Raw genomic sequence first — 14,537 nt, 5'->3', positions numbered from 1 at the left:
ATTTTTCCTTTGAGCTGAAGCTGGGTCATGTTTTCCATTCCTCTTTGAAAATGCAGATGTCAGCAGGAGACATATCAAGTCTCTGATGACTCAGCATACATCAGTTATATCACTTTCAATGGTAGGATGAGCCCCTGGTCGGCCAACGAGGCCTAAGAACTTGAAAGGTGAACAAAAGTGATCCACGCCAGCTTTACTGGCCAACTTCCTTTTGGCCCTATACACACTGGGGGTTTTCTTTAATATAATTCTAGAAAAACTATAGTATCACCCATTCTACCAGAATGATTTCTCTGCTCAGAGAATATAGTTATTGCTTTTATTACCTACTAAACTGGGAAAAGTTGGATCAGGCCCACAAGAGAACAGTTGACCCTTGAACAATGTGGGGGTTAGGTGTGGTCCCACTCCCGGTAGTTGAAAATCCAAGTATAACTTTTACTACCCCAAAACATAACTACTGACAGCCTAGTTTTGGCAGAAGCCTTATCATTAACTTAAACAGTTAACACATATTTGTATGTTAAATGTATTATATACTGTATTCCTACAGTCAAGTAAGCTAGAGAGGAGAAAATGTTATTAAGAAAATCATAAGGAAGAGGAAATGCATTTACTATACTGTACTATATTTATCGGAAAAAAAAAAAAATCTGTGTGTAAGTGGACCCATGCAGTCCAAACCTGTGTTGTCCAAGGGTCAATTGTATTCAGTAATTTCCGTTTTCTAGTGTATAAAGTATAAAAATAAATGTCCTGAAATAATACACTTCTAAAAACATCAGATCTTCTGATTTGCTTTTTGGAGGGCTGGAAAGGTATTTATTGCCTTATTTATTTACCTACTTACTGATTCATTCATTCATTTACTTATTATAGCCAATGACACCTTCACTCTCGCTGGGCAGCGACCAAGTTCAGTACCTCATTCTCCAAGAATTCTTCCTCCCAAGTCTCTCGGTATTGAGCGAATCCATTTCAGAAAGTCATCCGTCAATGAACAGTTTGTGGAGACCAGGCAGTCCAGGTGAGAAATCCCATCTCCAGGGAGACAGATGCCTCACAGCCGTGAGACCTTTCCTCCAAAACAGTTGACTCTTTGGGGCATTAGCCTTTTTATCCTTTCAGAAGGGGTTATCCTGCAAAACCAAAGCATAGAAACTCACCCCGTTATTTGTTGTTGACAACGAGCACATTTCTAAGAGTTCTTTTCAAAGCATTTGGCACTTTCCTATATTTTAAAGTCTGTTGGATTTATGTTAGGTTCCAGGGGTGTTATTTATAATCTGGATTTGGATATAACGTCTGAAGTTCCATTTCAAAACCCATGCTCTCAGGAAATGGACGTTAAATACCACGCTATCAGTGTGCGTGACAGAAATGACTTCCACTCTTTCCAAGGGAAATGAGACTTCCACTCATTTTGAATCTGTAAAATAGATAATGTGACTTTTCTTCTCGAATATCTCAGATAAATATTATCCAGGCAATACCACCAGTTTTTTAAAAAGATGACAGACCAGTGATTCTCAGAATTTGGCTGCATGGATCAATACTACTTTAAAAAAAAAAAACAAGGACCTAAGATAAATTACCAAATGTTTACTCTGCCTAATCAGAATGTTCACATAAATAATACCGTGATTTCATTGAAAAAAAGACATGTAAATATCAAAAATACAGCCATTGTCATAATAATAATAATAAAATGAAGTTAACATTTATTGAATGCTTACTATATGTCAGACACTGTTCAAAGTATTTTAATACGTATTAATGAATTTAGTCTGTAGTGTGACAAGTGTCGTTACCATTTACAGGTAAGTACACTGAGGACCAGAAAGCTTGAATAACCTGTTGGGTTCCTGTAAGTGTTGGAATCAGGATTTGAACCTATGTAGCCTGACTCCAAAGCCTATGGAGTGATTTTAACCAATATGTCACACTGCATCTCAGTGAAGGGGGAAATTAGTCTTAAAATAAAGGAAGATTATTTAGATTAAATAATTCTTCACTTAGGAAAATAGCACTGTGCTGTATTTCTCCTTTGTCAAAGACCATATCAGGCCCAGCTGTTAGATTAGCCTTTAGAACTGTTGCCTAAACAATAGAAATCCAAGTGTCTAGAGCTGTGCCAGCCAGTGCAATTAAAAGTAAATAAAATTAAAAATTTACTTCTGAGTCCTGCTAGCCACATTTCAAGTGCTAATGGGCACACATGTGGGCTAATGGCTATAATACTGGCATAGATATAGCACATTTCTATCATTGGACAGCCCTGGACAAATATATTTATTATATCAGGGGAAACAAAGCTATTGAAGCAAAAGGAAGACTTACGACCAGAAATCATTATCTTAAAAATTACTATACCTACTTCCTTAATAGCTTAAGATGGGTTTGGTCATTGATCCAGCAATTTCACTTAGAGGAATTTTTCCTGTTGTATTAATTAACTACAGGATGCTCATCCTGTTACTGTTTACGCTGGTGACAAATTGAAAACAACCCAAATGCTCAACTAGTGAGTTGTTCAAATGATTTATAAATCCTTACAGTAGAATGCTCTACTGTCATTAAAATAACATTGTGGATGAATGGTAACCAACACAAAACATTAGATACAGTTTTTTTAATGTGAGTTTTGAAAGAGAGTATAGAGTAAGATTATATTTTCTTGTTGTTAAAAACTGTAAATACCTATAAGTATGGTTAGTAAAAAATATCTGAAAATAGTCAGCGTCGACTGGCTGTCTCTGAGGTTTCTGATGATAGATATTTAAGTTTTTCTTTTTAATCTGTACTTTCAAAATTTTCTGCGGTGAACTTGACATGCTTTTGTGATAAGTAAAAATATAATCAGAGTCACCTTTCATTAAAGAATGAACTTCAGATTGTGTTTTCACTGTGCTGGGTAGCCAACAAAATGATTTAAAGATGTTACCTTCTAATCCACGGCCCGCAGACAACAGCCCACTGGCTGGATTCATCCTGCAACTTATTTTTATATGGCCCACAAGCTCAGAATGGTTTTTATATTTTTAAAAAGTTGGAGGGGAAGTCAAAAGCAGTAGTATTGGGGGACGTGAAAAATTATACGATATTTGACTTTCAGTGTCCACAGTCAAGCCCTGTTGGCTCACAGCCATCCCCATTCACGTACACGTTGTCTACACTGCTTTTGTCCCTCAGGGGCACAGGAGAGCAGTCAGGACAGGCACATCTGGCCTGCAAGGCCAAAAATATTTACTCTTAGACTCTTTATAGAAAAAGGCTTTGCTGCCCTTGCTCTAGTTGCTTTCAATCCCTTTTATTCAGTACATTCTTCTTTTTAAAAAAAAAAAAAAGGTTTTTTTTTTTCCTTCATCCTTATGACTAGAGAGATCACTTGTGTTTCCCCCTCAAACTCACCCAGGACATACAAGGATACTAAACCACAAAGACACCCTGCCCCGTTTTCTTCAATGCTCCTTTCCTTCAGCTTCCACTAAGTTTCAAATTGGCTGTTGACGAGTTGGCCAGAGATGCTAGGAGGCTCATCATCTCCCACATTCTTCTTCCCATCACAGGGAAATGCTGTCGACCCACAGCAGCCCTTACAAAACCCTGGAGCGGCGGCCCCCCGGTGGACGGAGCATGCCCACCACTCCCGTTCTGACCCGAAATGCCTACAGCAGCAGCCACTTGGAGTAAGAGTGCTTCTTTCCAGTGACTTTGACACTGTTGATTTTGCTTTACTTTGTTGGTTTTGCTTTGCTTTGTTTTGCGTTTTAATCATTTTAAGGGACTCGATGCAGCGGGACTGTGTTACAGATCCACATTTTCTACTTAACGGTTCAGTGACACTGGCAAAGAAAATGTACTGAAAAATAGGCTTTGTGCGGGTCGATAGGAGATTTTTTTGTGCGTGTGCCTTAGTTTTCCCAGCCAGACTTCGCTGTTTGTTATTCGGTGGTGAGGATGAGGATAATGACATGAGCAACACTTTGAAGCGTTTAGGGAAGGTTTCGCTAGCTCTTTTATAAGCCTGATATTTTTTAAAATTTTTTTAAGGTTTTATTTATTTCTCAGAGAGAGAGAGAACGCAAGCAGGGTGAGTGGCAGGCAGAGGCAGAGGGAGAAGCAGGCTCCCCACTTAGCAGGGAGCCCAGTGTGGGGCTCGATCCCAGGACCCTGGGATCATGACCTGAGCCGAAGGCAGACACTTTACAGACTGAGCCCCCCAGGTGCCCCACATGCCTGATACTATTCAGTACACATGACAAGCCGAACTGTAGATCTCAGATCCTGTTTTACCTCCTCGTTTTAGGGATGAGGATTAAGAGAGGTTCAGTGTCTTACCCAAGCTCACACAGCTGGGAGATGGCAGAGCTAAGCCCCCCCCCCCCCCCAGATAAGTCTGCTGTCAGAGCCAGGCTCTCCCCCGAGCAGTGCTCCCTCTGCCCTAGTCTGTGTCTCCTTCACTCCTGTTGGAAGAGAGGAACCTCCAAAGACGCTTGGGCTTTTTTTTTAAGGCTTTGATGCAGCTTGTGCATCATCCGTTCTCTTCCCCGCTCTCGAGTAAGGCTTTGGATCGCACAGTTGTTAGAACCTGGTTCTCTTCTCCTTCTACGATGACACAGTGCACCTGTGTGTCAGCCGATGGGTTATATGAAAAATGTGTCCTCTTGTGCAATCAGCTTTGGAAACCTTGAGTCTTACGACAGTTGAGGATGATAAAATCCTTCACTGCCATGATCATGTGTTTCATTTCAGTCAGTCCGTCCTTTCTTCCTCTGTTACAAATTGGCCTCTCTCCTCCCACAGACCCGAATCTTCAGCCCAGCATTGCCGCCAGCGCAGTGGAAGCCTCGAGTCTCAGTCCCACCTGCTATCTGAGATGGACAGCGATAAGCCATTTTTCTCCCTCTCCAAATCCCAAAGAAGCAGTAGTACGGAGATCCTGGACGACGGGTCCTCCTACACCAGCCAGTCAAGCACGGAGTATTACTGCGTGACGCCCGTCGCCGGCCCCTATTACACTACCCAGACTCTGGACACTCGTGCCAGGGGCCGGAGAAGGTCCAAGAAACAGAATGTTTCGACTTCAAATTCAGGAAGCATGCCCAACCTAGCACAAAAGGATAGTTTGAGGAATGGCGTCTACACAAAGAGCCAGGAACAACCTTCTTCTAGTTACTATATTGCTGGGTACACACCCTATGCGGAGTGTGATCTTTATTATAGCGGAGGCTACGTCTATGAGAACGACACGGAGGGACAGTACAGCGTCAATCCTTCCTACCGTTCCTCGGCCCACTATGGATACGAGCGCCAACGGGACTACAGCAGGTCCTTTCATGAGGATGAGGTCGACCATGTGCCCCATAACCCATATGCAACTCTCCGGCTGCCTAGGAAGGCTGCTGCTAAGTCGGAGCACATCACCAAAAACATCCACAAGGCCTTAGTTGCAGAGCACCTGCGTGGCTGGTACCAGCGGGCCTCTGGACAAAAGGACCCAGGGCACAGCCCACAGACTAGCTTTGACTCAGACAGGGGATCGCAGAGGTGCTTGGGGTTTGCAGGGCTGCAAGTACCCTGTTCTCCCAGCAGCCGAACATCCTCCTACTCTTCCGGTAAGAACACTGCGGACGCTCTTGGTCCCTGCGTCGAATTTACCTCCTCTCCCCTGCCCATGCTGCCCCCAAACCATTCCCCTCAGGGAATCACAGGACCAGTCCCCAAGGTCGTGACCCTGGTACCATTCCGTGGGGCCACAGTAAGAATCGCCAACTTGAAAATAGTTCTTCTCTTTGTTTTTCCAAAGAACATAGTCCGCGGTGCTCGCTTCATCAGTACATAGACTAAAATTAGAACACAGTCCGTGGGAGTCCACTGTAGCAATTGGTAGATTCCAATCCAACAAGTGTTCATTGAGCACCTACTCTCTGCTGCCCTGAGTGAGGGGCTTTCAAATAGTGTATCTTTTCCACATGTCATAAAAGTGTGCAGGTCCCTGATGTCTGACCTGTTCAAAAAGTAGAGTAAACCCATCAGGTAAACAGAAAACATTAGGACTATGCATCCTACCCTGTTCACCACCAGGAACTTGATCCTCTAAGGGCAGTTGGTTTTGAAAGTTCGGGTGGCCATGTGAGGCTCCTAACAATTCTGATGGGAGCCAGTAATTTGTAAGCTCTGTTCCTGATAGTGTTCTACGTGCTTCTAATACCTTGACTCAGTTCAGTAAGTTGTCATATATACTCTACGTTAGGGTTGACGTAAGGGATTTTCAAAGATAATTTTGGTTAGAGAGGTTCCCTCACACACGGACTTTGGCCCCTCACTCCACTAAAATCCATGGCAGACTTACTGTTTACTAACCTCACCAAGTACAGAAATGAGGGGAAAGAGGAGTGTTTGCCTCGGGTTTCATTGATTCAACAAACAAGCAGGCAGATCCCGGATGCTGAGGAGCCAATGTTGACCCAGTTTCTGGCCTTGAGGAGCGCACAGTCTAGTCAGCAGCCAGAGGAATGTATACACATTAAGCAATTTTTAGGCTCTAAAATGAATGAGTTCTTGAACTACGTGAAAACCTGAAGTCATGCGTTCTTCCCCTCTTTCAGGCATGACCCCTTTAGTAAGACACAGCACGGGGATTCCCAAATCATTGCGTAAGAGTCGACAAAGACTGTGCCTTTAAAAATTTCCCAAGCTTGTTGACCAGAGGCATTGCCATGGAGATTTCTGTTTGGGTTTACAGTGTCCTCTGTTCTGGAGGACTTTGGACTTCCGCTAGAACTTTCCCATTTATTACCACATCTAACATATGAAAAGGCTCCTGTCCTTATTCCTGGTTAGTTATGGCTCTTATCTAGGGAACGCCTTTCTTCCCTGCCCCCCACCCTAAGCTCAGGGCACGACAGGAGAATCTTTCGGAAAACAAACACCAGGAGGGTGTTGGAACCAACAAGGAGGGCTGAGATGTATATATGGATGGTCATCAGGGCACAGGGCTGGGGTGATGCCATCTTAAGCAGGGAGGCTGGCGACGAGTAGGTGTATACCTTGGAAACCACAGCGTTACTGGTGGTTGACCCAGTGTCTGGGGCAAAGGTGAGAAAGGACTTAGTGCTTCCTGAGTCACACTCAGGAGGGGCCTGGCGGGTAGCTGGAGAATTTGGCCCCACAGACCAAAAGGCATTCCACTTTAAAGAATTAAAGGGATGGAATTAGAGCTCCTCGAGAAAATTCCCTTTTGGAATTTTCCTCATTCCTGTCAACATTTCATAGCTACAAAAATGTATGACAACAGGCATGCGCCGCAGAGCGTTTCCTATTATCTGCCAAAATAGTCAGGGGTTTTGTAGTTCCTTGCGGCTATATAAAGACTCTCTTGGTGACTCCGTTTTGGTGGTAATGACAGCCACCATCTCTTGGCAGCTTCCCCTGGGCCACACCGCATGCTCGGTGCCTTACTGCCCCATCCCATCTAATGTGTGCCACAGATCATGAGTGCTGTTGTTAGGTCTGTTATCGCTGTCCTCATCTAGCTGTGAAGGCGGTTCTGGTTTAGAGAGTGGAAATGACCCTGGCCAAGCCCGGGAGCTCGTAAGTGCTTGAGTGGGAATTCCCTCCCAGCTCTGACACCTTAACCACCAAGCTTCACAGCCTCTGACTCAGAGTTATGCAACATTCTTAGAAACTCAAAGTGAGGGAATTACATCTTTGAGTCAAAAACCTCATGGCATCCGGGGCCACAGATGTGTTTTGAAAGGCGTCTGCCGTGCACTGGTCACGAGGGCTTTGTGGGTATGAGAGAGAAGAGGAGGAAGGTGGCCGCCAAGAACAGGAAATGGAGGGTGACCGGAAGCATCCATGAGCGGTGCTGGTCTTGGACCGGCTTAGCGTTGTGGTCACCTGCATCCCGGGCATGGAGCAGGATTGGTTTTAGAGAGAGGACAGCAAACACTCCATGATGTGACGTTCACTGGGCTTTGGTCCCAAACTATGCCCTTGTCTTGTTCTAGTTCAGTCCCTCAGTAGAAGTAATTCCCTCCTGTACTACTTATACTCTCCCCCCTTTCCACCACACACACTTACTTTTAAGGGAAAAATTATGCGTGGATCCTGCTAGCAGCTGGTTGCCTTGGGCCAAGGAACAAGTCATGTCCCAACAGGTCAACTTGTGGAGTGCTTTTCCTCCAAAGGCCTCTGAGAAACTCAAACTGGTCATCTTATCTTGACAAATAAAGCCTTATCTGTCCAGCCACCCTAGCCAGAATGGAGAGACTCTCTCCATATATGAGAATGTTTATTCGACTGGTCTGGTAGGGTATTGTTTACAGCCTGCCTTTCAATTAACTTTATTCCCATTGATAACACCAATAGTTGTCATTTTGGGGGTGTTTACTCTATACCAGCCACAGTGCTAAACATTCTTATATATAACCTTATTTAATCCTGGTATCATCCCTGTACAGGGTATATTTGCATTATTATCCCCACTTTACAAGTGAAGAAACTGAGACTTAAAGAGAATAAACTATTTGCCCAAGGTCACATGGCCAGTGACTAAACTGGAATAGGATAAAACATTGGCTTTTAATCTCTGCACATGGATGATTATAATGTACATCTAAATGGCCTAAATAGGGCGCCTGGGTGGCTCAGTGGGTTAAGCTGCTGCCTTCGGCTCAGGTCATGATCTCAGGATCCTGGGATCGAGCCCCGCATCGGGCTCTCTGCTCAGCGGGGAGCCTGCTTCCTCCTCTCTCTCTACCTGCCTCTCTGCCTGCTTGTGATTTCTCTCTGTCAAATAAATAAATAAAATCGTTAATAAATAAATAAATAAATAAATGGCCTAAATAGTCTTTGCTTTGAATATTCGCACTAATTCTGTCTCTTTCCCTTTTTATTTCTAGTATCTTCTACAAATGCTTCCGGGAACTGGAGGACCCAGATAGCAGTAGGGCTATCTGACTACGAGACCCCGGCACATTCTTCCTACACCAGCTGCTACGGCAACATCTATAATCCTTTGCCCTCTCCAGCCAGGTGAGAAAGCAATGCTCCAAAATTCTAGTAGCCTCTTCCTGGTCAAATAATTGAGGAATTCGATTCTATTTTATGAAAGCTCAAAGATCACCAGACTATAGCCTACGGGCCAAAAGCAGCTGCCACCTGTTTTTGTAAATTAAGTTTTATTGGAAAACGGCCATGTTCATTCATGTACATTTTATCTGTGGCTGTTTTTGTACTGTGAGGGCAGAGTGGAGTAGTGACAGAGCCCTCAGGGCCAACAAAGCCAAAAACATCTGGCCTTTTACGAAAAGGTTTGTTGACTCCTCATCTAGAATGTTGAAATTTGACTTCGTTCCATAGTCTTCAGGAAGGTCTTAAATTCTGTATCTGATGGGTTTTTAATTGTAGTACTTTAAATGGTATTACTGATATACCCATTTAAGACTCTCCTGGAACCTTGGAGAAAAAATACCTCCTACTCCAGAAAAGGCTGTTCACATCAACATTCCTCATAGACAGTTGGTGGGCTTGATTTCAGTGAACATTTGCTACAGACACACCCAGCTGTTCTATTTGTAATCGTGGTTCTTTGTAAACATTGGGAGGAAATATACAAGAACAATTTGTTAAAATGTGATTTTAAGAAAGAGGACTAACTCCGCATTACACGTTTTTCACTTATTTGTAGATGCAGGAATTAAGTTTGAAGAGGTCTTTTCTCCCTGTCACTTTCACAGAATATAATGCACACCCATCATGCCAAGAAATAGAGCGTTTTATTTTGTTTTGTTTTTAAAGGGTGTTTTTTTTTTAAGATTTTATTTATGTATTTGACAGACGGAGATCACAAGTAGGCAGAGAGGCAGGCAGAGAGAAAGAGGGGGGAAGCAGGCTCCCTGCTGAGCAGAGAGCCCGGTGTAGGGCTCGACCCCAGTACCCTGGGATCATGACCTGAGCCGAAGGCAGAGGCTTCAACCCACTAAGCCACCCAGGTGCCCTGAGCATTTTGTTTTTATATAATTTTGCTCTAGGTCAAATTGCTTCAGGCATAGGGAGACTTACACAGGCAATAACTTGACAAAGTGTCTATCCTAGTCAATTTGAGAGGTTAATTTCTTTTCTTTTTTTACTTCAGTTTTTTATTTCGATTCTAGTTGGTTAACCTGTATGGTAAAATTGGTTTCAGGAGTAGAAGCCAGTGACCCATCACTTATGTACATCACCCAGTGCTCCTCACAAGTGACCTCCTTAATCCCTATCACCCGTCTAGACCGTCCCCCACCCACCTCCCTCCATCAACCCTCAGTTTGTTCTCTATAGTCAAGAGTCTCATATGGTTTGCCTCCCTCCCTCTCTCTCTTTTATTTTTTTCCCTTCCACTGTGTTCATCTGTTTTGTTTCTTAAATTCCACACATGAGTGAAATCATAATTTCTTAATAAAGTACTCAGTGTTACAAACGATTTGGAAGTATTCAATCCCCTAAACCTTATTTTTCTTCTCCTTGTTCAAGGAGAGTTTTTCTTGGCTTGAACTGTTAGGCCAATTGTCTCAACTCAACAAAGGAGGTGCTCAAAATAGAATTTTTGTGAAAATATACCTCAGGGGACTTCAGATAGCTTGGGTTTCTGTAAATAATGCTTGCAAATGAGTTAGGAGCAAGAACTAAAATGCCTTTGGCCCAAAACTGGAGCTGTACTTTTTCAAGCCAGTTCTCGTCATTTTGTATGATTCATCTGCAAATAGTTTTCCCCGTTTGTAATAGTTTGACTTTCCTTTTCACGGACTGCGTGAGAAACAGTACCAAAGCGCATAAGACAGTTTGAAAATCGTTAACACCACTTTCACTGGACTCAGGAAGCAGTAAACATTTTTGGAGAAAATCTGTTTTTACCAAGTATGCCTGTCTTTCTCAGAGAGCCAGCCCAAGATGGCTTGACATGGAGTCTGGTGTCAGAGGGGGGGTAATCTACAGGAAATTAGAAACTATTTAAGGATCTCTATTGTGTGTGCTCACATGCACATCGTATGAGGTCATTGTGGAAAAATTAGGAAAATAATAAAGGGATAAATAAGTAGGAAATCTTCTGCTATCTAGAGATGGTAGCCATTAGCATTTTGACACATTCCTCCATTTTCCAGTATCCCTTTTTACATGTTCATAATGACCATGACCATAATGATAACTTTATGTTCAGTTGTACGCCTTTCATTGTCTTCTGCATCCCAGTTTTATACTTCATATCACAATATAAACATGTTCCCATATTTTTTTAAAACTCTTTAAACCTTATTTTATGTTTTCCACATAACATTACACTCAGTAAATCTATCATACTTCATTTAACAGTTCCCATGTTTTGAATTTGAATGGTTCTTAGATTTTCTCATTTTTTATTGTAATGTTGCTGTTAATGTCTTTGTGCAAATATTTGTCTGAATTCCAGATTATTGCCTTAGGATACATTCTAGTAAGTAGAATTAATGGATTAAATTGAAAAGTGTATTTTTTTAGGCACTTGCTTTCCAGAAAGATTTGCCAATTTACCCTCCCAGCAACAGAGGTACGGGTGTGCTTGTTTCCATCTATTTGCCTATTAAGGATTTTTTTTTTTTTTTTGTATATATATAGACCTCAGAGTGACCAATTTAACTTGACCTACTAACAAAGCAAGTATCACAACAGCCATCCATTAAGTTTTAGAAATGTGCTGTAAAATTGTTATTTTTGAGGAAAACAATTTTTTAAAAGAAGAAATTGGGTTTCAAGATAAAGATAAAAAAGAAAAACTTTAGCTCTGCCCTGAAGTTAAAGATTTTTTTTTTTTTTAATATTTATTTATTTGACAGACAGAGATCACAAGGAGGCAGAGAGGCAGGCAGAGAGAGAGGAGGAAGCAGGTTCCCCCCTGAGCGGAGAGCCCGATGCGGGGCTCGATCCCAGGACCCCGGGATCATGACCTGGGCCGAAGGCAGAGGCTTTAACCCACTGAGCCACCCAGGTGCCCCTGAAGTTAAAGATTTAAATAATTTTTAAACAAAGCAAGTACGTAGTATTTCAAGATCATCTCCCCCAGAGTGTCTGGCTCTTAACATTGACGAAAGCTACACATTTTTACCAATAAAAATTTATTTCCAAGTATGCTGTGGCATAATTGTCAGTGGCAGAGACTTTCTAAAATCATAAATGGCAACATCTCTTATGCTCCCTAGAATATAATGCAGTCATATTCTTGGCTCTATGCTGCAAGTGTGTTTTCAAATAACATTTTTCCCCCCTTGGCTTCCTGTTTTCCATTTCCCATCCTCTTCCTAATCTAACTCTCCCTCTACTAGGCAACGCCGAGGGCTTCTATCACGGAGCATGGTTGTGTCTCCCGAAATGAGATCAGTTTTCAGTTCTCTTTTGCTCAGTGTAGCCAGCTGTAGTAAGTAGAGCCTCAGCGCCGTCTTCTCCGTCTTGCCCTCGTAGCAGGAGTCTGCCTCGTTCTGGCTGGTGTGTGAAGCTGTGGAACTCCGACTCTGTGTTTATAGTAGAGGAAAACACTGAATACCTGATTTCATGTAGTATTCCTTTCCTCAGCTCTCCTCCCAGTGACTTTTTAACCAACCTGACTAAAGAAATTTACAATGAAAAGAAACCTACTAACTCTCTAACCTGTTCTAAGTGACTGCTGCAGGAATGAGGTTTTGCTTATTGGAATGGTTTGTGTGATAGGATGCCTTCCTTTGGCTATGCCATCCAAGTATGCCTATGATTTTTGTATGCAATGTTGTTTCCCATTTATGCTCGGTCCATGGACCCTAGGGATGTAAGGCTTGTCCCTGGGTGCCCCTGCCTGCCACTAAATATATTCCTTTGTCCCTGAGGAAAGCATCTAGCATATTCCCTTAATGTGAAGAATATTTAAAATGTGGCTGTCAAAAATACTTTTTAAAAAGTTAAAAATACGACTTTCACACAGAGAGGAAATGGGCATGTGTCAAAGATTTCTTTAACTCATTAATGAGAGAACTAACAGAATGGGAAAGCTGCTTCCCAGAGAATTCAAAAGACTGAATTCAACCCAATGAAAGCTAAGACGTTGGAATAAGATTACTAAATAAGATTAAAAAACCACTTAATGACCTACATACAGGGCAATAAAACTATAACCATAATCTTTTTATGGTAGACCAAAGTTATCTGTACTTCTTCCCGACAAAAAAAAAAAAAAAAGAAAAAAAAACTACGAGTTAACCTGTAACTTACCACAATCTGGATCCTAATCCGTGGTTAAAAATAAGTGAGACAAAGGAATATCTCCCTAGAGAATCAAGTACACCTTGCATGGGCCTTTTTGACAATGCGCCAATAGGACAAGGAAAGAACACGCCGTCATCCTTTGCCTTGACAGTGCTTTCTACTAATTCTTTGAGTAGAGTCCTCTTTCTACTCTGGTAATAAAAATGACCACAAGTAATAACTCTCCTGGTTTCCTTTACTAGACAGTACCCAGAGATCAGCACAGAGGGAAGCCGGTCGGAGGACAGCCTGGAGAGCAGGGAGCAGAGGCTGTTCTGGCATGAAGATTCGAAGCCTGGAACGTTAGTCTGAACTGCCATCGGACCTCTTGGCCAAGCGCTGCGTCCTCACACTAGTGTGCCTTGCAAAATGTGTTGTCTTCCCAGAAAGCTGTTCGGCTCTAGAAAGCTAAAGGCATCCGAGGTCCAAGAGAGGACTTAACTGGCCCCGGAAGGGATTCCCCCACGGAGGCTGAGCCTGCCTGCGCCGCGTCCCTGAACGACTTGCCTTCCCCCCTCGGGGCACTCACCCGACAGAGCCAGGTGGAACTGTGGCCAAGGGAGGACTCAGCCTCGATCGGTAGCAAGCACTTTTTAAGGGAATAAAAGTTGTTGAAGGCAAACCGCAAAATTGTGACCAGTGCGTTCAGGGTCTCCAGTAGGAAGGAAGGACGGGAAATTGCAGAGCACAATTCAGAATGATGAGAAAAGGGAAAGCAGAAGCTCCTTAGTCATTACCCACCTTCAGAAAGTTTGGGTTTGTGATCCGGCGAGGAATCACTTGCTCTCTCTACCCGCATCTGAACCATTTAGGCAGTATTGGAAAATTACTTGAAGAGAAGCTGGATTCTCATGAAGTTCTGAATGAGTTGTAAATGTTTCTAGGATATTATAAAGAGTGATGGTTTTCATAAACCCCGTAAAATGGGTTCTGGAGAGACTTATTGCTGTAGCATCCTGTAATATAACTTTATGGTAGCAGATTGGGAAAAACAAAGCAGCCCACTGAATTGACAAACTCTGCTTGGAGAATGTTCTAAGGTACAATATTATTGGGTTCCTTTTTTCTTTCTACACCAGTGGCCTGATGGGTTATATTATTCAGGCTGGTAACTCTCCCATTCGGCTGCCATTGGAAATGGCAGACCTGATATGGAAAGTTTTTCTAATCCAGAGTTTGAAAAAGTACTTTAAGGTAATACAGAAAGAACCCAAAACAAAATGAAATGGAAAAAAAAAAAAAAA

At 42.6% G+C, this 14,537-nt stretch overlaps 1 protein-coding gene across 1 annotated transcript in view; it reads left to right on the top strand.

The window, feature by feature from the left end:
* LOC111143974 (FERM domain containing 4B) overlaps positions 1–14,515 on the top strand; it is a 174,354-nt gene extending 159,839 nt beyond the window's left edge. Inside the window, exons 19-23 of the mRNA XM_022498014.1 lie at positions 880–1,027; positions 3,570–3,689; positions 4,807–5,618; positions 8,910–9,042; positions 13,497–14,515. Coding sequence (XP_022353722.1) covers positions 880–1,027; positions 3,570–3,689; positions 4,807–5,618; positions 8,910–9,042; positions 13,497–13,605 — 1,322 coding nt within the window. The 3' untranslated portion in view covers positions 13,606–14,515. The remainder of the gene's footprint in view (positions 1–879; positions 1,028–3,569; positions 3,690–4,806; positions 5,619–8,909; positions 9,043–13,496) is intronic.
* Positions 14,516–14,537: the final 22 nt, after the last annotated feature.

The sequence above is a fragment of the Enhydra lutris genome, unplaced genomic scaffold (assembly GCF_002288905.1).
Source record: "Enhydra lutris kenyoni isolate GAN:26980312 unplaced genomic scaffold, ASM228890v2 scaffoldscaffold10, whole genome shotgun sequence".
Classification (NCBI taxonomy): Eukaryota; Metazoa; Chordata; class Mammalia; order Carnivora; family Mustelidae; genus Enhydra; species Enhydra lutris.
The sequence above is the reverse complement of the archived record's forward strand: the minus strand, read 5'-3'. Positions and strand labels throughout refer to the sequence as shown.